We start from the raw sequence: 20,091 nt of genomic DNA, 5'->3' as shown, positions 1-20,091 counted from the left end.
GTCCCGCCCCCAGCGACCCAGCTTCCCTCAGGTTGTGTGTTTTCTGTTGGCTTGAGCTGCTGTTACACATGAACGCAAAGGTGAGGTGTAGCGTAAAGTCACGTGAAATGAGTGCTGCTGATGCACACTGCCTGCAGCCTGATAAGTAAGGCTGCTGCTCTAAATAGCCCGTGTCCCATGTGAGTAATGTATGGGGGGGGGGGGGGGGGGGGGGGGGGGGGGGCATGACAGGCTGAGTGAGCAATGCAAGGAGGTCAATGATGATGACACGATGGGCAGGGGTGACACCCTGGAACAGCAGAAATACAGTGCAGCTCTTCAGAAGACGTTTTGCTGTTTTTAACAGAAATATTGAACCCTTTTTGACGCTGTTATGGTGACAAAATATTTAATTCATGAAAGGGTTAGGTATGGAATCTAAAACATGGCACCTTAATAATGGCTCCAAACTGATGAGGAGCCCCTGCTAATGGGAAAGTGTCTCTACTGATGCCGTCAGAATGGATGCATTTGATACATATTTGAAAAAGTAAATGAAAACCTCATTTAAGCAATGTCAGGGCCGGGATAATAAGCTCCAGCACACGTAGGTATGGGAGCAACTTGGTGCGCTAACCCAGAAGTATGAAAAGAGGCCGTTTCATTTATTTATCAAATATAAAACATTTATAGGATTCAATCTGCAGGCAGAGGACCAGGCAGAACAAACTGTGGGTGGAAACATAGAGAAGTTACTTTATGGATGGAGGTTAAAAAAAGAAAGAAAAAGAAAACATCTGGTGGCGGACTGTCTGCTGCTCTGCATACAGTTCCGTCCTCAGTTACATTCCCAAGCTCTCAGGCAGCCACGACTGAGTCAGTTAAGCCAAAGTGACAATGCACTGAAAGCCATTAATGTATCACGGTGTCTGACAGACAAAGAAAGAAGCCATCTCACTTGAATAAAAGGTGTCTACCTGTATGCAGAAACATACCGGGCCATCTAAAAAAAACAAAAAGCTTGTGGCTATTCTGGTTGAGCCAGTTCGACTGGAGTGCTGTGTTTCTCCTCCAAACACCAGCTTGCAGCCTCACCTTCTGTGTTTTCTTTGTGTGAGGGAAAAAAATAAAAATGCCCTGCTGCTATTGAAACTAGTCAATACATCATTTAGAAATAGGAAAGAGAAACAACCAAAATGAGTCACCTAATCAGTGCCTGGGAACTGCTGAAACTCTGACAGGGACCGAGTTTCGGGGTGGAAGATTAGTTCCTCCTGAAAGGTAGAAATTAATTACGTAGCTTTGATGCACCTGAAGTGCTGTTCGATCCGTGGCTAATCCGCACCAAACTGCTGCAGGATTTCTGGACTGACACTTTGTTTAACTTAAACCACCGAAACGCATCCTCATCCCCTCTGAAGCACACATGCCACAGACACATAGTCAAACACAGGAGGAGAGGAGGAGGTAAAGGCATTGCTGAGACGGATCACATTCAGTGAGTTAGCAGCACTCTCTCAGCAAGACAGCGTTTTAAATAAAACATGAAAGCTGGAGAAGAAGGCCCTCCTCCATATACAGAAACTTGTGGCAAGTCATGATATTCTGAGAGCCAGCGCAGCCAGCTCAGAGCTATCCCCGGGGGAAACCCATCCCTCTCTATCAGATAGATGATATATCAGAACCATCAAACAGTCCCTCATCCAACAACGCACAAGGCTGCTGCAGAGGCCAGACTGACCGTCGGCTTTAAGGAGCTGATAACCATTTATATGTAATGACTTCCTCTGAACAGCAAAACAGGCAAATACTGTCTCTCCTCCCTGCTTTTATGACAGGAGGCCTACCAACTGACAGATGGAAGCATTACAGTCATCAGGAGGGTTGAGTTTCAGCCCAGAAAAAAAAAAGATTCAATAACTAAATCCTGTTCAGGTGCCTAAGTCTTCTGCCAGAGTCACCATAACAAGCTTGAGAGGACGGCCTTGCACCAACATTGATATGAGCATGTAAATAAGTCATGGTTAATCTCTCTCTCTCTCTCTCTCTCTCTCTCTCTCTCTCTCTAAAAGCCATATGTACATTTTTAGAATTCCCCGAGTTCTGCTGACGTGAAGAAAGAGATGAAAGATTCATGTTTGTTTGAAAAATTAAATCTTGTGTCCTGAACTTTTGGTACAGAGCCAATGTGGATAAATTATTTAACCGCTTCAGGCAAGCAAGAGGACAAAGGATTTGGACTGTGTCCAAACAATCAAAACCATCACATAAATATAAATTTACACTGATTTATCATAGCCACGTTTGAGGATGACTGTTTTGCAAATCATATAAAGGGATGACATATCTAGAAATGAGCAACTAAGTAATGCGGGATAACGGGAGGGCTCGAGTTGAGTTTATTGAACCCGGTTCTTTTTCACTCGAATTGATGTAAATTATGCTGGCACTTCCAACAAAAGTATTTTGTTTTACTGTAAAAAAAAAAATAGAAAATAAAAATAAATTGCAGCGCTGGTCAGTGATTCCACCAGCAGAGGGAGACAATGCCACACGAAAAAGTTGTGGCGTTTTATGTTCTTTTTAAAAACAATAGCGGAGATCTCAGACAAATATGCATTTAAATAGGAAAAATTAAACGTGTAACGCATCAACAGACTCAACTGGAAAGGACACTCTAACGGACCCAGGTATTTACTGAACGCAAACAAACACGCAACAACTTTGCAAATTAATTCATAATTAAACAGTCGGTCTGGAGTTGTAAGAACTTTGAACCCCCGAAGTACATTATTTTCAGAATTATTCTACTTATGCGTGTGATATTTTCATCGCACTGGTATTTCGTTCTGCTATTAACGATGGTGTAAAGGTTGATTAGCTGTTAAGGGTTAAAGCGAGTCCCACATGACGCTGAAACCTGATCCTGATGGACGAACCGGGTTATTCCGGCGGAAAGCCTTTGCTGACACTTTTGAGTCACGTAAACTCTCCACGGGGTTGTTGTTGTTAGTTTTTTTGTTGTTGTTTTTTTCCGATTGTTTCTATGATTTCAGCGTTGACGCTCAAGTGAAGCTGACGACGCGCGCGCCCCGCGCCGTCCCGTGCCGCTGCCGTCCTCTGCGCACTGCGTCATGGCGACAGCGGTGAAGAAGTTACGCATTTCCTAATATTGGAGTTGGTGGGATATTACTTCAGCAGGCAGCAGGCACGCGTGTGAGTACCTCATGTTTTTGTGCTCCCGGCTATTCGGACGAATCCCGAGGTTGATTATTTGGTCTACTGAGGAGTAAAACATATTCCCTGTTGCTGCCTTTACCTGTGCGGCCAGGTGAACCGTCATGACACCTGTAAACACAGCAGCGTTTACCATCAAGTGTCGTCTCAAGTCATTCTGTCTTATCAAACTCTCTGAGGTGATATGGTGAGACCTGCTGGGAGGACTTTGCTCAGTAATGTGGTCACTGTAACTGAGTGTTCTAACTTGTACCACTGAATGAATTGCTCCCTCTCCTCCTCTCTCCCCTCAGTATGGTGGATCACAGTCTCTCAGATGTACCCAGACATCCTAGTCTCAAAGAAACATTTTAAAATGGAGGAGCCGGCCCTGATGGCCTTGCTAGAGTGCCCTCTGTGTTTGAAGCCGTTGGATGTGTCAGCCAAGGTTTTGCCCTGCCAGCACACTTTCTGCATGTCCTGCCTGCAGAGGCAGGAGGTCACCCGCTCCCAGCTGCTCTGCCCGGAGTGTCGTGCTCCTGTCCCAGCCAGGACGGTGGAGGATCTTCCTGCCAACCTCCTGCTCGTGCGACTCCTGGAGGGGCTCCACAGCTCTGCGGGGCCCAGCAGGAACATGCACGCAGCCCGATACGCAGTGTCCTTGACAGTCAGGGAGGATCATCAGCAGCAGGGGGATCAGCAATGGCACGGCGAGGTCAGTGATCGACCCGGGACTAACCCTCTGCTTTCTGAAAGGAGCAGCACGAGCCAAAGGCACACAAATCCCACTACGTGAACCATTTCTCAAGACAAAACAAAACCTCCTGACGCCATTACATTGCGTTCATATGTGTGTTCTTATGTTCACAATCATAGAATTACACAATATACAGTGTCACGATGATAAAATACCACTTTTATATAGGATTAATAATGACATTTCTATACTATATAATACAATATTGTGCAAAAATGTTACGCAAGGAAAGAATGTTTTCAAAAATAGACACATCAATAGTTCTTTTCTCCCAAATAAGAGACACACGTCATTGTTGAAATGACAAAAGAATAACATTAGTATTTGATAAGTCTTTGTCCTTTAAACAGAATTTAGCATCTTTGTATTTGTATAGTTTTTGAGTAGAATTCTACAGGAAGGTTGTTCCAAACATCACAGCAAATGAGCCACAGCCATTCTGTTGAAACAGGCTTGATGAAATCCTCCTGTTATTTACTGGAAATCCAAATAGACTACACCCTGTTAGAATGGGCGGCATCATTCAGGACCCACTGTTTCTTCTTAATGCTTAACAGTTATTGATGGGGGTGCTGAACAATTAGTCAGCCCTCTTGCCTCACAGCTAGAACACCTGTCTGGCCTGTACGCAGCTTTTTACCTCCAGTCAGCGAGCCAACACCAAATTAGGAGATGAAGAATCCCGGAAAATCACGTCCGAATCCAACTTGTTAAATGCCTCCTTTGTTGTGCTGATCAGCATGATTTGATTTGTAACACTACCCACAATGTCCTGATACACCCACACATGTTGGGGACGTTCTCTCAGAGCTCTCTGTATCAACGCTGTAGAAAAAGCTTTCACAGCCGACAAAATCATATTGCCTTCTGGGCGTACTGTGTATCGTTTCCGACTTGGAGCACGCACTACTCATTGCGGTATACTCACCAAAGTAAACAGATTACTTCATAACCCATCAACTGAATGACTGTATGTGGGTCACATGGGTTGCAGTCCTATTTGACCTATTAAAATGTTTCCTGAAATGAAGTGTCAGCACTCCCCCTTTGCTCTGAAGTGACGGGATCCCCTCAAAACAGTGCAAATGGGAGTCATTATTCTTCAGAATTTATGGTAACACATGCAACCATATGTGTGCTTCGTGTATGACAGAAATCACTCCTGAATTCTGAGCCAAGTGAAGAGAACTCCATTATTTATCATGAATTAATACCTCAATTATATTACACCCATATGGTAGTAATGGATAAAGAAACAATGTAATTTGAGGGTCCAGCCATTCCATTTCAGTTTTGCTTTTATCTACATCAGGATCGCGGAGCATGTGAACTGACTATGGCAGGGTAAAGCCGTGTGGTCTGGCCGGTCATCACACAGAAAACACAAAGAAACAGACCATCCCACACTCACATTCACACATACAGACAGACTGCATCATTAGAGTAACCAATTCAGATCAAATGTATGCGTTTTGCTAGTGGAAGAAACCAGTTTCCTGCGTGAAAACAGAGGGAGAACATGAAATCTCCAAGCCTGAACTCAAACACAGAGGTTATTTTGCATTCTGCAAATGCACCTCCTTAAAAATGTGGCGTCACTTTCCAAAAAAGCAATGTTACAACAAAGTGCTAAATCTACCAAACACAAATTTCCTTGCTTTTTGTGCATGGTGTAGAATGCTTTCGATTCACTTAAATAAGCCAGAAGTGGTTCTGAGGAAGACATCTTAGCATATTTAAGTGTGGGAAGATTTTTTAAGTAAAAAGAAAAAAGTTTTGAAGATTTGTTTTACTCAAGAAATGCATACATTTCAACAAGGATTATATTCTATCATCCAATGAACCTTTAACAAGAGGTGAAATTACTTGCTATTTCCACGACAACAGAGAATTGAAGATGTATTTGTCTGTAAAAATGATACATGAAAACTATTGATTGTCAAAAACACTCAAAAACTTAGAGCGTCAGGAGACAGGTTAGTTTTACCCTCCTGATGAGGTTGTTGCAATAGTAATCCTGCTCCTGTACAGCCTTTGCCTGTGTAACACTTAACATTTCCACCTAATTCAAAGCTTAGAGGCATCTAAGGATTACGAAGGTACATCACAGTCGGTAAATCACTCCAACCTTTTCATTGACGCTGATATTTTAGCCTCGGAGGTGATGAGAATCACAGACCTGCCCTCACAAAAGAGCCGTGCACGGGAACTGCTGTGGGAGTTCAGGAGTCTACTTGATTTTCACAACTTGAGTTCAATCAGAGTTCAGAAAGCTCGGCAGGGTTCAGGAGGGTGAGTTTGCGATTATTCTGCCGCATAGACATGCAGATACTAATTATTCTACTTAAGAACGAGTACCTGGATGAGTCTGATTAGCTGCAGGCTTAGCCGCAGATGGATTTGGCCTAAAATGTTAATGCTCTAGCCCCCACAGTGAAAATCCTACGGTTCAATTCAAGGCTTTCGGTGCTGCATTTGAGCTCCTCCGGTTTACCTCGCCCTGTTCTAGTTTATGAACTCAGGATTGCACAGTTCAGCTGCACATTGAGTCCCGTTTAACACTGGTTACATTTTTGTTGTCTCTTCAAATAAAGATGATGTTCACACTTTTTTTTTTTCCCCCTTTAAAAGTTCTTGGGTGCTTGTTTTATGTTTGAAAAAAAAAAAAAACACACTACCAGTTTGAGTCAACTCTTTATAAGAAAAAGATGTATCAAACTTATCTAGATAAGAGGCGCATTGGTATTAGTCAGCATGAAATCAGCATGTTGAAGTTTGTGACCACACAAGAACCACCAAGAAAACTAACATTAGAGAGATGAAACACACGGTTTCACTTATTCATAAGGTGTTGCTTCGTCTGTTTTGTTAATCAACTTTTACTTTCTGGATGTCTTCCCATGTAAAAGCAAAATGTTTCATGTGATCATTAAAAAAACCGAGAGGTCTTAAAACATTTCTAAAGAGAAGAAAAAAAAAAAAACCCATCATATTTCACTTTATGAAATAAATCCCCACTTTGCTTAAACCAACAGCAGCTGATGTTTGTCTTTCCTCGGCTCTTCAGGCTGCTGCTCCCAGAGCCTCCATCTTTAACCACCGAGGATCCACTTCAGGAGAGCTGGTCCTCACGCCCCGTGACGGTACCGCCCCAAAACACAAAGCGGATCACAGCTTCCAGAGTGATGACTCCGCTAACAGCGGTGGGGCGTCAGTCGCGGCGCCGCAGGGTGTCGGCCACACGCCTCAGCTGCAAGTCCTGCAACAGTCCCATCCGCCGGCTCTCTGCAGGGCGCTGTGCGACTTCAACCCAGAGGAGATGAATATGGAAGACAGTAAATATTGTCTCAGGTTCATCAAGGTCTGCCACTCAAACTGCTGAGTTAAAACAGTGGGGGGATAAAATCATGGTCTATTTTTTAGTTCACTCACTTGTTTGCTGCTGATTTTCAAAGTACTGCCATTCTTACAGATTCTTACTTACACACGAGGAAAAGAAGCATGATACTTCACAAATCCAAAGCAAAACAAACCCCCAAACACACACTTTGTTACCAGAAGTGATCAACATATCTGATGAGATGTTTACTTTGGAAGAACCACCAGGCTTTTATTTGCTTTAACAAATAAATGGAATATACCCATATTGTCAAATACGAATCCGTTACAGACCATCTATCTGAACAGGACTGGTGGAACAGAGTGTTTCCTGCTCTGTGTTAGATGATAAAGGTTTAAGGTAACTGATACGAATTCACCTTTATTTACTTAGTTTCTTCTATTTGCCACGGGGGTATTTGACCTTGTGCAGCGCTCAGTATTAAACCTGACTGGGCATGAAGTAGTTTTGAAGTTTCACTATTGCTTCATATGGAATTGTAAGATCTTGACAGTAATACGTAGAGCCTTTTTCGCCCTGCATTTTCTTTCTCAATAATCAAACTTAATCATTTATTAATTTTCTAAAAAAACAAATGTTGGAGATAAATCAACTATTGCTGATGTTTAAAATATCCCAAGAAGCTGATGTCCTCTTCATATCATAACTTTTCCTCTTTCATATGAGGCTAAAAAAAAACCTGCTTGGGTGAATCCTTAATTTCTGTTAAATTGTAGTAATTTGTGATCACGGGTCGTACAGTTAAATGGCCAGCAGTGGTAATGTACTGCATGTTACTGTCCTGCTTCTACTTTGTTTGACTTGCATGCTGCGACTTGTGGCTTAAACCTCTGCTGCAGTGGTCGTTACTTACCCTGAAGGATCTCCGAGGCGGTTACATAAGGGCCTCAGTGCCTGTGTGCTCTCCATTAACGCGCACTTGAGCTCGCCTCTTTTTTTAATGCAGGTGGTCAAATGGTTTTCAGAGGCTGACCGCAGAAAGGACTGGGCCTGTCGACACAAAGGGGGGAGCTGATGTCACACGCCGCACTAGAAACGCCGGGCTCGCACTGAGAGTTTCTTTGCTGAGTGCTCAGTCTCCGGGGCGTTCATCCTCGGTTCGAACCATCCCGTTTTATCGTTGTTTTCTGAGTATTTGTTTCTTATTTCTGGCCCACAGGGAGATATCCTCACTGTCATCAGACGGGTGGACGACAACTGGATCGAGGCCAAGCTCGGGGAGAAAGTTGGACTTTGTCCTCAGCAGTTTACAGAGGTGAGTCCTTCCTTCTCTCCTTTCTTCAAAGTTTAAATGTGGGCAGCGGCCCCTTTCAGCATGATCAAATTTGGCACCTGCCGTTTGACACTTCGCCCTGATAGCGTAGCCCTTGTAATCAAATGAAGCGTAGATGTCATCGCTGGATGTCATTAATTCCAGGTCAATGCCCGGACGCTACCTTGATTTTGACTCAAATCTTTGATTTATCAGTAAGTTAAATGTCACTCTGGCGCTGCAAAGTGCTGAGGCAGAAAGGTAATGTGTGAAGCCCTGCTGTGTGTGCAGCTGCTCATCAGTGTGTGACTGTGTGGCTTACTCAGGTTTGCAGGGCTTGCTTAACTGGCTGCTGTCACTTGTTTTCTCTGTGCTCTCTGTCTCCAGAAATTAACTTCAAACATGCCCAAAACTGATTTGATTTGTTGATCCAGTGGGTTCTACGTGGCTTCATTCAGCTCTTGTTTACTTGCCTAAATTAACATCAGTGTCGCGACACACTTTCTCCCTCTCCTCTTCTTGCATCTGCTTTTGTTTCCAACCCATCCATATCTTCTTCTGAAGCCCAGCCTCGGTGATGTTCTTATCCTCCTCTGCCTCTGTAGCCTGTCTCTCTCTTTCTCTTCTCCCACTTCCCTCCTCTCATCTCCCCTCTCCTTTCGGAGGCTGCCTCTCCTCCTGTCGTGCAGCCAGGCGTGAAGACACAGTAATGCTTTCTCTGCTTGGGTGGCATAACAGCACATCACTGTGGGGAGTGAAAGCATTAACCCTGCCATGCCTGTCTGTCTGCCTGCCGGTCTGTGCAGCTCTTTTCTCAGCACCAGTCAACCCTTCCCGGCTTATTGGCTGGTACTTTTCCTCCCGCCTGCCTGCCTCCCTGGCTGCCTGTCCAACAAGTTGTAGGGGTGAGTTGTGCAGTGATAAGTGGGTGTGTTTAGATAACCATTTCGCTGATCAGCAGGAGCAGAGGTTGACAGTCGATGGTAGCAGGTAGGAGCCAGTTGGAGAGGATTTATTATTTGTGAATTGACTGTTCTCCATGTTTGGATTTATTTATTTTTCTCCTGATTTGGGTTTATGTTTATGTATTCATCTCTTTCAGCCAAACTCTGTGGCTGCCAAACTGCTGAAAGGAAAGAGTTGGAGGGGGAGTGACTCAGCAGAGTTTCACCATCAGACTGGGAACGGGGGCAAAGAGAAGGCCACTGACGCATCCATCAGGACCGCCCATTACAGAGCGCCTCAAGTCTCGACTAAGACACCCATCATCAATGCTTTGGCCCTCTCCAAGCAGCAGAAACAGCCCGCGGCCAACAGCAGCAATTTTCACCAGGCAACAACAGGCGAAACATCGAACATCAAAACATTGAACGGCTTCAACCACCAGGGTCATTCGGTGCATCCATCTGTGCTCTCTGCAGCCCGGGCCCACGCTCACCCGTCCAGAGGGAATTCTCAGCGGGTCAGACGCCACTCTGACTCAAACCGACACCCGGTACAGGTGAGTCACGTGCCACTCTCTTCATGCACGCTCTTTCAGTCTTTCAACCAAACCGTGTCTGGTTGAAGTGATTAGTTTTAACTGAAAACATATGTTTGGCAAAAGGCACAATGGAGGCATTTATTTATTGTCAAATTGGCTTCAAGGATGCAGGGAGGGAGCCATGACACTAACTTGAAGGAATGAATGAGAAAGGGGTATCGCCCTTGTGTTGGCTTCTATATGATTAAGTGATTCTCATTAAGACGACACAGATGTAGAAAAGAGCCAAATGCAAAGTGAGCGAGGGATGGAGGTGAGTGGACCGTTGCACTGTAGGGCCTTTAATCACGAGTCTCAGGACATAAGCCAGGTTTTCCCCTCAGAGATGAAATACAGTCCAGCAGGATGTGTGTTGTTTTTCTTTCCTCAGCTCAGGCAGATATGGCTCCAGAGCCTGTGTGAGTATCTCATTCTCTGAAGGCAAAACAGTGACAGGGGGAGAGAAAAAGCTTTTTACTTACACATTTGATGGTTGGAGAGACACAGAATGCTCCGAGTTCAGTACTTCTATTAACTTCTTGAAGGCACAAAGTCTTGGGCTTACTGGGCTCACCTATTCTGTCCATATCATTGGAAAAAATATATGACAAACCGAGTAAGGCACTAACACCTTCGAAACGTTTTGACAGTTTCTATGAATGAGTTGTAAGGATGTTTCAGAACTGCCTCCAGACTCTATAAATCAAAACCTGACTGTGATTTATGGACTTTTGTTAACATAACCATAGAGCAAATTACAGACTTTAAATGTTACCAGGATCCTCTGCGTATATTACAAAAAATGTAATGGGTGCAAAGTTCATTTTTATTGGTCTGTGATTTAAAACAAAAACTCAGGACTGATGTTGAATGAGAATTTTTCTTCAACTTCACCTAAAACTGTTGATACTTTTTTGGTTTATGGTTGGACACATCTTCACTTGTGAAACAATCTAATAAAAAGTGTCAGCGTGGCATTAAGTGCTAGAGAGCTAATGACCGAGTGCAGTGCTTCTGAAAGACTTAACGATGACCAACGTCAAGTTTCCTGCACTCTATATGGTGATCATTTCCTTTGGTCTAGTTTGAGTTTCATAGCGCTTCCTGGGATTTATACATTGCTGGGGGGGGGGGGGGGGGGGGGGGGGGGGGGGAGAGAAAAAGCTAAACTTCATGCAGACGTGAGAAAACCAGGAGGGAAAGGGAGGACGAGACATTGAACTTGAAAACAAGATGAGGAAAGAGGAAATGGGAGGGAAAGGGCGAGATAAGGAAAAGGGGAGAGGAAATACTGGCTGGGTTGCATGCTGCTAGGAAGAGAAATTGAAAACAAAAGTTGCAAGCCACAAAAAAAGGCAAACTGCACGGAGGAGGGAAAATGAGAGATAGATGTGGAGAGTGGGAGGCTCGGAGAGTCCCTCAGTGTGTCTGCTTATCTCCCTCATGCTGATGATGATGAGTCACTTGTGAAGTTAGTTACATAACAGACCTCTCTCTCTCTCTCTCTCTCTCTCTCTCTCTCTCTCTCTCTCTCTCTCTCTCTCTCTCTCTCTCTCTCTCTCTCTCTCTCTCTCTCTCTCGCTCTCTTTCTCTTGCCTTCAAACTCCTTCCTCTTCACTAAGCAGGTAAAACTCACTTTCACATCAGTGGGCCAATAATGGCAGACGAGTCACACACTCCCCTTTTTAAAGGAACGGAGGGCCGTTTCCCTGAAGCTTAGGCTGAGCTCCCCTGTGACCAAGCCAGCATGTGTGCTATTCTTGGTGCTGCATCCCATCGGCTCTCACCTCTGGCTCCGCTGTTTGACAGAGAGCTGCAGTTTCTCCTCCCACTGTGGATGAAATAATGCATATTAGTGTGAATATCGCCACCGTTATGTAAGTGCAAAATTTAGGTCCCATGCCTCACCGTTAGATGAGAATATCTGAAAAATATTATCAGGAACAAAGGAAGCAAAGGAAGGAAGGACATGAAAGAGCTGGGACAAATAAAGTTATTTATATAGCACCTTTAAATTGGAGAGTGTCACGAAGTGCTCAGCAGGCAAAAAATACAGACAGTGGAAGAGATGAAAAAAATAACCCAAAGTCAGACAAAAGTAGAGCTGCTGCCCTCAGATATCACCCTCATGAGACATCCTTCTTTCATCAAATCCTGATCGGGATACCTCAGAACTTTAGTTTGGGTTTGACCATGCACAGCATTTCAAGTTTCACAAGCAATTCATAATTTGTTGGGTTAGAAGTCAATATTGATGACACAGGAGGCCTTTTCAAAGTGGTGAGAAGCACAGGAGCAGCTGGACCATCATTGAAGTTGAGCTCCCACGGATATAAAGCTAATCCCAGTTTACATATTCTGAAAGGCAGGGTACACACCGGATGGGTCTAAATTAATCATCGGTCATGGAACGACTTCTCACTGTAATACAGGCATTTTTTTATTATGTTGCCTGGCTTGGATTTCCTTCCGACACATCAACATGGCTTTTCCCTAAGTTCCCCGGAGGTCATGCAGCCAAATAGAAAACAACTGGAGAAAACTGCAATGGCCGTGATACCATGACATTAATGTCGGTAATCTCTGTGTGATGTCACTGTGAGTCAATGTCACGCTGAACAGAAGTTGAAATGTCACGCTGTTGTGATCTCTGCCTCTGTGCGGGGCTGGCTCACCGCGAACCAGCCTGGTGTGGACAGTGAACAGAGATGGGTACGGTCAGATCGTTCCAGCGTGGCCTGAATGTCTTATTCACCAGGATAATTAAAAACAGCTGTGAGTGAGCAGGGCGTTTACACCAGTAATTAACTCTGACACATTTTCTTCACGTCACTGTGTCAGAGTTGTACAGACGCATCGTGTATTCATCATGCCGCGGTTTTCTGATGAAGCACAAATAACCAAAACACAATACCACAGTGTTTACCTTGATTACTAGAAGAAACTGTGCAGAGATGTTAATCAGACATAATAGTGTGAAGGTTCTGTTTTTGCTGCAACAAATCAAACTCCGATGCACTCTTTATTCTGACTCCTTTTGTCCACAACCTGTCCGCGGGAAAAATGTCCTTACTGCCGAATATATCCCATCCATTAGCGTGTGCTACGATAGAATACAAGGAGGATTGGTGTTATTGGCATTGCCCATCAGTGGTCATGATCGTGTCTCTAAACAGTTGAAATTTGATTGCGTGAAAAACATGTTTGATGAAAATGGATGACAGAAAATGTTTGTGGAAATTCAAGAAATGTATTGATTAATGGGCATGTGATTCTTTTGGATTGTTCATTTTTCAAATTCACAATTACAAACAAACCTTCCGACTCTTTGTTGATGTGATCTAAGCTTAAAATGTGGAAGATAATGTTTTTTCAGCGTGTTTATACAAGGATACTTCTCTCTGTAGAAACCATTTTATACCCAGTAATATTTTATATGTTTCCGGACTAAAAGCCGAGTTGCTCCTTCCGTTTAAATATAGCCGCCAGGGCACCTGGACTTTGCGTGACTGAAAACTGAAGCAGGCTCTTTGTATCTGGGAAAAAAAACCAACAACAACACATAACCCACGAATAGATCAGAGGACTTGGATTGATGAAAAGAGCTAAATAATTGAACACCTGAAAAGAGTTACATCACACGTGTTATTGGAGATCACGAAATGCACTAATCAATGAGAAGTAAAAAAAAATTTCTGCTGCTCACTGAAAGTAACAGGCAAACATTAAACCATGATAAGACTATTGGTGGTGTAAGGAACTTTAGGACTAAGACATGGCATCCACCCACTCTCCTGTATGATGGGAAACGTGTGTGTCTGCAGGACACGCTACATGCATCCTGACTTTTTATTTTTCCCTCGCCGCACTGCTTTTGACAAGTGCGACTGTAAATACGGCTTCGGATGCCTCCTAATTATTACCGTCTTTGTGTTTCCAAGTTACAGTGTGAATGCAGTGTGGCGTAATAGTGAGAGAGCTGCAGGAGTCAGTGCATATAAAGAATACTATATATATATATATAGAGAGAGAGCATAGAATGGACCCCAGGCCAGCATTAGAGCTTGAAAACAGGAGCTGAGTGGTATCGCTGTGAAAAGAGGAAAACTGTAAGGGTGGCACAGCAAACATAATGGATACTTGTTTCTTTCTTTTGTGAAATGACAGCATTGAGACAACATTAGTGTGTAGGACTTCTTTGTTCCCAGGAGATAAAAAAGTTAAAAAAAAATTTTTTTAAAACGTCCTCCAGCTCCTTTTCACTGGTAGAATTATGTAATTAGGGAATCGGCTTCTTATTGTGTCATCAACACACCTTCGTGTCACTCACTGGTGGTGTCTGAATCACCGTCTGCTGACTTCAAAACTGTCGGGTTTCTTCGCTCTCAGCCTCAAGTCGAAACACTTTGATTTAAGATAAAACACACAAGAAGTCTTGGTAAAATCTCCTTCTTTTTTCTTTTTGTTTTTGCTGTATTTCATACTGTTTCAAAGTATAACTCTTTAAATCGCCCACAAGTGAAAAAAAAGACTAATAATTTTTTAAAGAAAACCCAATAAAAAATGCCTGATAACACAGATAAGTGACATGTTAATAAAAAAAAGTCTAAATAAATGTATAGAGGACTTTAGGATTTGGTAAATGATTGTGTGCTTGTGATCATCCGCTCTGGCTCTTGTAATCATAGAGAACTACAGGAATACACAATTGTGAAAGATGTGTGGGTCAGTGGACAAAAGCACACGTTCAACACAAAATAATTAGCATATTTATTGGTGATTGCGGTAGTACCAGAGAACCTTTTCAGCATGCTTTTGGTGAAGTGGATGAAGAACAAAAATCTTAATTTCTTTTATGAATGAAAAGAAAATGAAACTTGAAAGTTTATCACAGGCGAGTGACCTATTAGACACATTAGGTGACTGTCCACTCACGTCACAGTTTTCATTGCACATAAATCTTGGGTCAGTCTGAGATAAAAGATCATGCAGACATTGACTTTTGATAACTTTGGCGACATCCCAAAGTCAATGTTAGCTCAAACGCTCATGAAGATTGAGAAAAAGATTTGTAGGTCCATGGAACTGTTTGCTTGACAGTAGATTTTCATTTCCATCCCTTTACCTGCTTCACCTACTTAATCCAGAGCAGGATCACAGGAGCTGGAAGGTATCTCCGCTGACATTGGGGAAAAGGCAGGGTAACCCCCAGGACAAGGGCTGACCATGGAGACACACCATTCATACCTACATGCAATTCACTGCTTCCAATTATTTTGAAATACACGTTTTGGATTGTAGGACAAATTTAAATCACCAAATATCCTGCAAAGAGAAAACATGCAAACTCCACACATAGGTGCTCCGACCCATAATGTCTTGTTCTGAGGTTACAGTGAGAACTACTGTAAGAACCTCTTTTTTTCCCTTACAAATTAATTTTCAACGCTTTTTTTTGTCCAGTCGACGTAGAAAAAGTTCCCGTTATTATAGATACGTTAGGCAGCAGCTGTGGCCGCAGCTCCACCATGCTTTGTCATGTTTAATTGATGCAAATCCATAGTGTGCTTTGTATTTTGCCTTGCGTATGAAGAATTAATAATCTTGTTTCTGCCCTTGTTTAGAGCACAAAAAGGATGAGCAACGAGACTCCACCCAGCATTTCGATGGCTCTGGTGAACCCCCAGATGCCCTCTACCTCTGCAGACGGCAAACACTCCTCCACACAGCAGCTCTCCATCAGTGTGTGAGTCACTGTTTTAAATATTATCATAATGATATGTAAATGTGCCATCATTTATGCAGGACACAAGCAGAATAACTATAAAAAGGCAGCATAATTGAGTATACCTTGCAAAATGTGAGCAAGTTGAATTAATAAAGCCTCCGTGCGACTCCTCAGGTGTGCCGTCCTGTACTCCTACAAACCACGTCGGCCAGAGGAGCTGGAGCTAAGGAGAGGAGAGATGGTGGGAGTGTATGGAAAGTTCAATGAAGGCTGGCTGCGTGGGTTATCGCTCAGAACCGGCAAAGTGGGCATTCTGCCGAGCAACTACATCACGCCTGTGCTCAGGTGAAAGGCTGCGCTCTCTGACAGCAGAAAGTGGGAGTCAAATTACTTTTGGATTCCGAATTCAACTCTGTGGAGGCATAAATACATTCAATTATGCACATATTTAAAATATTAAAAAGGCAGGAATCTGAATCTGTGGGGCAAGGGCTGGTTGCTTGATTCAGTTCAAAATGCTCAGGTTAAAAACTTTGTTGACAGTATTTCATGATGTATACAGGCATCTCACAAGTCGTACTAATGTGCCTCATTGTTCAACCACAGAACGTCAGCCAGACTTCTGGAGACCAAAGCTGCTAACGCATCCACACAGTACAACACGGTAGCTGGAAAGAAACCAACAGCTGTCAAGAATCCTGCTGTGGTCCTTGCTCTTGATAAGGTGAACGCTGATGGAGCGATACACTCAACAGGACAGGTCCCGTCTGTGCCAAACGGAGCACAGCATGCAATGCCATCCGCTGGCACCGGAAAGCCATCCTTCCATGGGAGTTCACAAGGTTGGGAGACAGTGAGGCGTATTTTTAACCCACATAGAGGTGAGGGCCAGACGCGTCATCCCACGGTTTTGTGAAATTAATAGACGGTATCATGTTCTCAAATGTTATGTCTTTGACACTTTTTTTGTTTTTCTTAGCATCAAACCACTTCCCACACATGTCCAATTTCAACGTCCCGTCCAGCTCTCAGCACTTTGCACAAGTCCAGGCATCCGGCTACTCGCCTGCTCTGCAGAGGAAGAAACACAGCAGCATCTTGTCCAAGGCTGGTAGGCCACTAGGCTGGATGACTGAGCCAGCAGCGCCCCCTACTGCTAAAGTCTTGAAGGACAGGGATTTTGCAGTTCTACATGAAGCAACATTTCAGCCTGCCAATGGGCCTCACTCCATTCTGGTCAGACCAGATACGTACAAGAACAGTACAGATAAGGTAAGGTCATACAATACACTGCCCTGTAAAAATGAAACAATATCGTAAAGTTAAGACGATAAAAATGAACATAATTCAACCATTCATGTAGGCACTGTTTGGCATTTTATTCAGAGTAAATATTTAACTTCCACAGCCTGCAAAGTCGGTGCGCTTCCTTGCAAACGAAGACTCACCACCTCCAAGACATCGGACCTTCTCTTGGTCAGGAGGGAGCCATGTTTCATCCAACTTACGTCCAGGCCCCCCTCCTTTAGAAGTGTGGGCCCCATCACTCACCCTGGGAAGAGATGGACCAGGCATCATCCTCAGAGAAGGAAAAGGTCCTATTTTTAGAAAAGGCATTGAAACAGACCTTTCAGATCTAACCTCTACCCTGCAGAAACCAGCATCCTCGCAGCCATCGCTATCGGCCATATCAGCTCAGTTCAGCCCCAGCAGGTGTGTTAAATTTGTGTCATCGATTATCAGACAGACAGGGCAGACTTGAAAAATTGCTATTGATTTTGATGGACTGCACAAAAACCTCCGCGATCTTTTGCTTCTCTTTTTTTTTCCCAGACACAGGGTGACCACAACCCATCGAGCCCAGACGGACTCTGAGCTCAGTCTGGTTCAAGGAGAGTTTGTCCTCGTCCACAGACCTCGACCTGATGGACGGGTTCTTGTCACCCAGGAGAGCAGCGGGCAGACAGGCTTGTTCCAGAGCAATGTCTTTCAATGTCTTGAGAGGCTCAGCTGACTCTGTATTTTACTAGTAGTTGTGTATGTTTTTATTTTCCATGTTGTGTTCAAACTGCCAAATAACTTGATCGAGCTGCCAAACAAAATGTGTACTGAGACCCAAGGGTTAATACTGCCAGAAGACAATCCTATGAATGCTGTTTATTTTCATGCTGAGTCCAGATGAAAGTATGCTTATACTCTCTGAAGATATAGTGTGTGTCCTTCAGTGTGTGTGTGTGTGCATGTTTGTGACACATCTGATGTAAGATTTTGCACAAAAATGACTGTTTCTGGTTCCATACCCATGTTACATTTTGGTGAGTGCCTTTGTCAAAACTTGTTAAAGAAATTAACTATATTTGAATTTATTTTGTGAAATGAAGTATTGAAATATTAATACTGCTTAAGTGGTAATAAAGTCTACTTCCAAAACATTCTAACTTTTGGGTCTGGATCCTCAAGTAACTCATAGGTAACAACATGCCGTTCTGAATGCTAGAAATGTTGTAAACGTGTAAATTGTAGTTTGAAGACTTCACCTGTTAAAATTACACAAATATTGACTTTGTCTCTCTTGCTTTCCTGCTGGATAATATATATATATATATATATAGATAAATAACTTGCTTAGTACAGTACTTTAATAAATGTACTTATGTCTCTTCAAATTGGCCAAGTGTACTACAATATTATATTTGGAGAGAAAATACATATTGCAGTGCATCAAATGCATTGTACAGCCACATGTTTCAACTTAAGGCAAATGTAAGTTAAAGCAACAGCAAATATACATTCTGCCATATAATCATTTCAAATCAGGAAAAATTTTAGGGGGAAAATGTATTAAAGAAGTCTGGAAAGCACTTATTTCAGTAACCTTTTATAAAACCTGTGTCACCCAGACCAAATATTAAAAAGAGAGGCTATATTCATCCATCTATCTATCCTCAATACCACCTTATATTGTTCAGGGTCACGGCGGAGCCAAAGCCACGTGCAAAGGCAGGATACAACTTAGACAGGTTGCAAACCCATCACAGACATCCACACACACTCAGAAGTCACTCTGGCTCACTAGTTAACCTGGTGGGGACGAGTCAGAGGAAACCTGGATCACATGCAAAGTCTCCACCCTATTTGAACCTACAGACTTCTCACTGTGAGGCCAGAGCACGAGCCCCTGCACCACCATGCAGGATATATTCATTTATAAAGCATTTATTATGGATGAAATGTCCCTATTTTGAGGACACTTGTTAAAATCAACATGTTTAGATTACAAACAATTACAGGCTATAAGATAGGTACATGCCATTCGCACTGTGGTGGTTTGAGGTTATCAGTAGGATAGTTTTTTGTTTGTTTGTTCCATCTGTGACAGCTGATTTTCAACCATGGGCTTTTGCCAGTGAATGTGCCATTGATTATGTTTATTAGCCTGCTGGCCCTTCATCAGCCCAGTGAGGGTAATGGCCAATAAATGCATGAATGTACCTGTGTGGAGACCAGCTATCTCCTTTCTTCGCCGCATTTAAAAGGCTTCACCTGGAGTTCATTATTTGCTGATGTTTCCAATCTGTGCACACTAGATAATAATCCATGAACAAAACGATGCATTCAGCACAGTCAAGCCAGTCTGGATTATGGGTGTATTGGTTTTGACTCGGCTTCAAAAACTCAATTGATGAGACTTGAGCGAGTGCAAGCACAGGCGTTAAGGTTGTGTGTTGGAGCTGTTAACTCTACCCCTATTGTAGGCCTGTAGGTTTTGTCCAGAGAAATGCCTCTAGATCTGAGAAGGAAGCAGCTTATATCCAACTATTGGCCGAACCTTAAAGGTCATGATGAGCAACATCTTACAAGAGCTGTGCTGCAACCTTGTTGGGAGGACGAGGGGCGTGTTATCAGATTCGGAAAGTTACAGCGCTGAGTATGTGATTTATAGTCAAATAAGGTTTAGTCCATCTGTTATTTGGCCAGAAATACCTTTGTGGACAATAAAGGTACCGTGTATAGATTTGTACTTGCTGGAGCTTAAAATTAAGGAAAAAGGAAAAGTTGATCTGTTGGCAGCGTTTTTAGCACGTGTTGAGGCATTATATTCTGAATGTATAAAAATCTATACGGATGGATCTAAAGATCCAGACAGGCAGTCCTCAGGTTTTGCTGTTGTTGTTCCAGATAGAGGGCATTCAGAGGGATCCAGAGCTACAGACTATTTATCTGTTTATACAGTGGA

The 20,091-nt window shown here is 43.2% G+C and overlaps 1 protein-coding gene across 7 annotated transcripts; it reads left to right on the top strand.

Annotated features, from left to right (window-relative positions):
* The first annotated feature begins 2,530 nt into the window (after positions 1–2,530).
* On the top strand, positions 2,531–18,420 carry sh3rf2 (SH3 domain containing ring finger 2). 7 transcript variants are annotated; one of them, XM_080465636.1, is made up of 12 exons: positions 2,531–2,669; positions 3,036–3,195; positions 3,510–3,910; positions 7,020–7,313; positions 8,512–8,607; positions 9,707–10,105; positions 15,751–15,872; positions 16,029–16,199; positions 16,461–16,735; positions 16,834–17,126; positions 17,263–17,567; positions 17,688–18,420. In XM_080465636.1, exons 3-12 carry the CDS (start codon positions 3,533–3,535, stop codon positions 17,866–17,868), a joined length of 2,514 nt encoding a protein of 837 aa, XP_080321762.1. In that variant the 5' UTR covers positions 2,531–2,669; positions 3,036–3,195; positions 3,510–3,532; the 3' UTR covers positions 17,869–18,420. The 7 variants fall into 7 exon arrangements, with proteins under 7 accessions (XP_080321762.1, XP_080321759.1, XP_080321761.1 ...); XM_080465633.1 differs by lacking the exon at positions 2,531–2,669 and adding an exon at positions 9,411–9,509 and having other exon boundaries at positions 2,887–3,195; XM_080465637.1 differs by lacking the exon at positions 2,531–2,669 and adding an exon at positions 9,411–9,509 and having other exon boundaries at positions 3,106–3,195; positions 3,686–3,910.
* Positions 18,421–20,091: the final 1,671 nt, after the last annotated feature.

This window comes from Lipophrys pholis (genome assembly GCF_963383615.2).
Source record: "Lipophrys pholis genome assembly, chromosome: 6".
In the NCBI taxonomy this organism is placed as follows: domain Eukaryota; kingdom Metazoa; phylum Chordata; class Actinopteri; order Blenniiformes; family Blenniidae; genus Lipophrys; species Lipophrys pholis.
Note: the sequence above shows the minus strand (reverse complement) of the source record. Positions and strands in the feature narration are given on the sequence as shown.